The sequence below is a fragment of the Rhinopithecus roxellana genome, chromosome 10 (genome assembly GCF_007565055.1).
Source record: "Rhinopithecus roxellana isolate Shanxi Qingling chromosome 10, ASM756505v1, whole genome shotgun sequence".
NCBI classification, from domain to species: Eukaryota; Metazoa; Chordata; class Mammalia; order Primates; family Cercopithecidae; genus Rhinopithecus; species Rhinopithecus roxellana.
Genome location: NC_044558.1, coordinates 124389458 through 124391221, shown reverse-complemented (window position 1 = coordinate 124391221; position 1764 = coordinate 124389458). Strand labels below are relative to the sequence as shown.

General features: G+C 42.9%; 1 protein-coding gene across 1 annotated transcript; it reads right to left on the bottom strand.

Moving 5' to 3' along the window:
* Positions 1 to 409: 409 nt before the first annotated feature.
* On the bottom strand, positions 410 to 1185 carry LOC104677263 (S-phase kinase-associated protein 1-like). The gene is made up of 2 exons (XM_010382247.2): positions 756 to 1185; positions 410 to 456 (listed from the first exon to the last, which is right to left on the bottom strand). The coding sequence occupies exons 1-2, from the start codon at positions 1183 to 1185 to the stop codon at positions 410 to 412; spliced, it is 477 nt and encodes a 158-aa protein (XP_010380549.1).
* Positions 1186 to 1764: the final 579 nt, after the last annotated feature.

The following is a 1764-nucleotide window of genomic DNA, read 5'->3' as shown; positions in this document are numbered from 1 at the left end:
TTCAACTCACGAATAAAGATAACATTTTGTTAATTCTAGTATAGAAAATTTTGTTTGCAAGTTGATTTATTTATAGTGCCAACTTTTAAAAGGTAGGCAGACATTGCCTTACAAAAAAAGAGGGAAAGGCCAAAATTCCACCTATAGAGAACCTACAGTTCAGTTTTATTCAGAACAAAGGAAAAAGAAACTTTTGATCATACTAGAAGAAACTCAGCCATAGGTTTGGAATCTGTACTCAAACTACACATGCAATTTGGACAATATTCTGCTAATACAATTGACTTGCGGCTGCATTTGTCTACTGTTTGTCTAATATTAACAATTATCAACAGAACAGGGCAACTAGTATTTGGAACAATCCTTACAGTGTTACAGAGTCAGGCATAACATTCCACTTCTCTTCACATCACTGATTCTCTTTGCGTACCTGGGCTCCCCCCTCTTCAGTAAAGTAATTTTTTTTTTTAGACGGAGTCTTGCTCTGTCGCCCAGGCTGGCTGGAGTGCAGTGGCGCGATCTCGGCTCACTGCAAGCTCTACGTACCCGGTTCACGCCATTCTCCTGTCTCAGCCTCTGGAGTAGCTGGGACTACAGGCGCCTGCCAGCACGCCCGGCTAATTTTTTTGTATTTTTTTAGTAGAGACGGAGTTTCACTATGTTAGCTAGATCTCCTGACCTCGTGATCCGCCTGGCTCGGCCTCCCAAAGTGCTGGGATTACAAGCATGAGCCACCGCACAGGGCCCAGGAAGGTCATTTTTGATATTGAAGGTCTTGCAAATCTCTTCAGGAGTTTTTCTCTTGACCATATTGGCAACACTCTTGCAAGTAACATCAAGCAAACCTTTGAAGTCTAAGTAGTTTGCAGCCAGAATGAGTTCAAAAAGTGTTCCTTGGTCAACTTTCAGGAATTCTTGGTCCCAAACAGAGATACCGTCTGTTCGCTTTTCTTTGTCCTCATCAACTTCGGGAGGAGGAGGGTTATCCTTGTGGTGGGTGCGCCACTGAATGACCTTTTTAAATATTGCTGCATTAGCATTCGGTAGAGGAACCGGGTCATCATCTCCTTCATCATGCATTCCCAAATCTTCCAACATGGTCTTGATAGTCACAGATTGCTTGACAATTTCCACATCAACTTCAAATATCTCTCCACCAGAACTCTGCAACTTAATTGAAGGCATGGTGTTCTGTGTTAAGGAGATGGCCGGCGGGAGGCTAACGAGAGTTGGGAGGCGACAGGGAAGGAAGAGAAAGGCGGAGGAAGAAGCCACTACAGTGGCGCGGTGCAGCATCTTTAGAGGTAGTTTTCAAGACACTTGCGCTCTGCCAGCAACCTGTTGCGAAAAAGTTAGTTCTGTTTTCATATCTCACCGTTCTAGTCTTACCTGGTTTTTCTTTCCAAGAATATTGCAATAGCATCCTAACTGGTCTGGTTGATTTATCACTTATTCTCCTGTGGTCTTTTATTTTCATTGTAACCAAAGGAATCTACTTACAACATAAATATATTGGCTACATCTAAATGCAAGGGAGGCTGAATATTAATGAGCATTGGTATTCTCATTCCCTGTTCTCTCTTATCTCCTGGGAAATTATTTTGGGTTCTACGTACCCATTCTTACAGCTTCTGTGTGCTTTGCACTTAGGACCTTCTTCAGAGGACTACCTTGTGTTCAGAAGTGCCAGCGCCTGACTGCTGCAGAAGTGTGAATGTCCAGCTCTCTTACCTTAAAGCGGTACAGACTTTGCAATGTAATTTA

Excerpts from the sequence above, each read along its gene's own strand:
- LOC104677263 (XM_010382247.2), bottom strand. The coding sequence starts at position 1,185 with ATGCCTTCAATTAAGTTGCAGAGTTCTGGTGGAGAGATATTTGAAGTT. Across the intron at positions 457-755 it reads GACCTTCAATATCAAAAATG|ACTTTACTGAAGAGGGGGGA; the intron begins ACCTTCCTGGGC and ends AAAAAAAAAATT.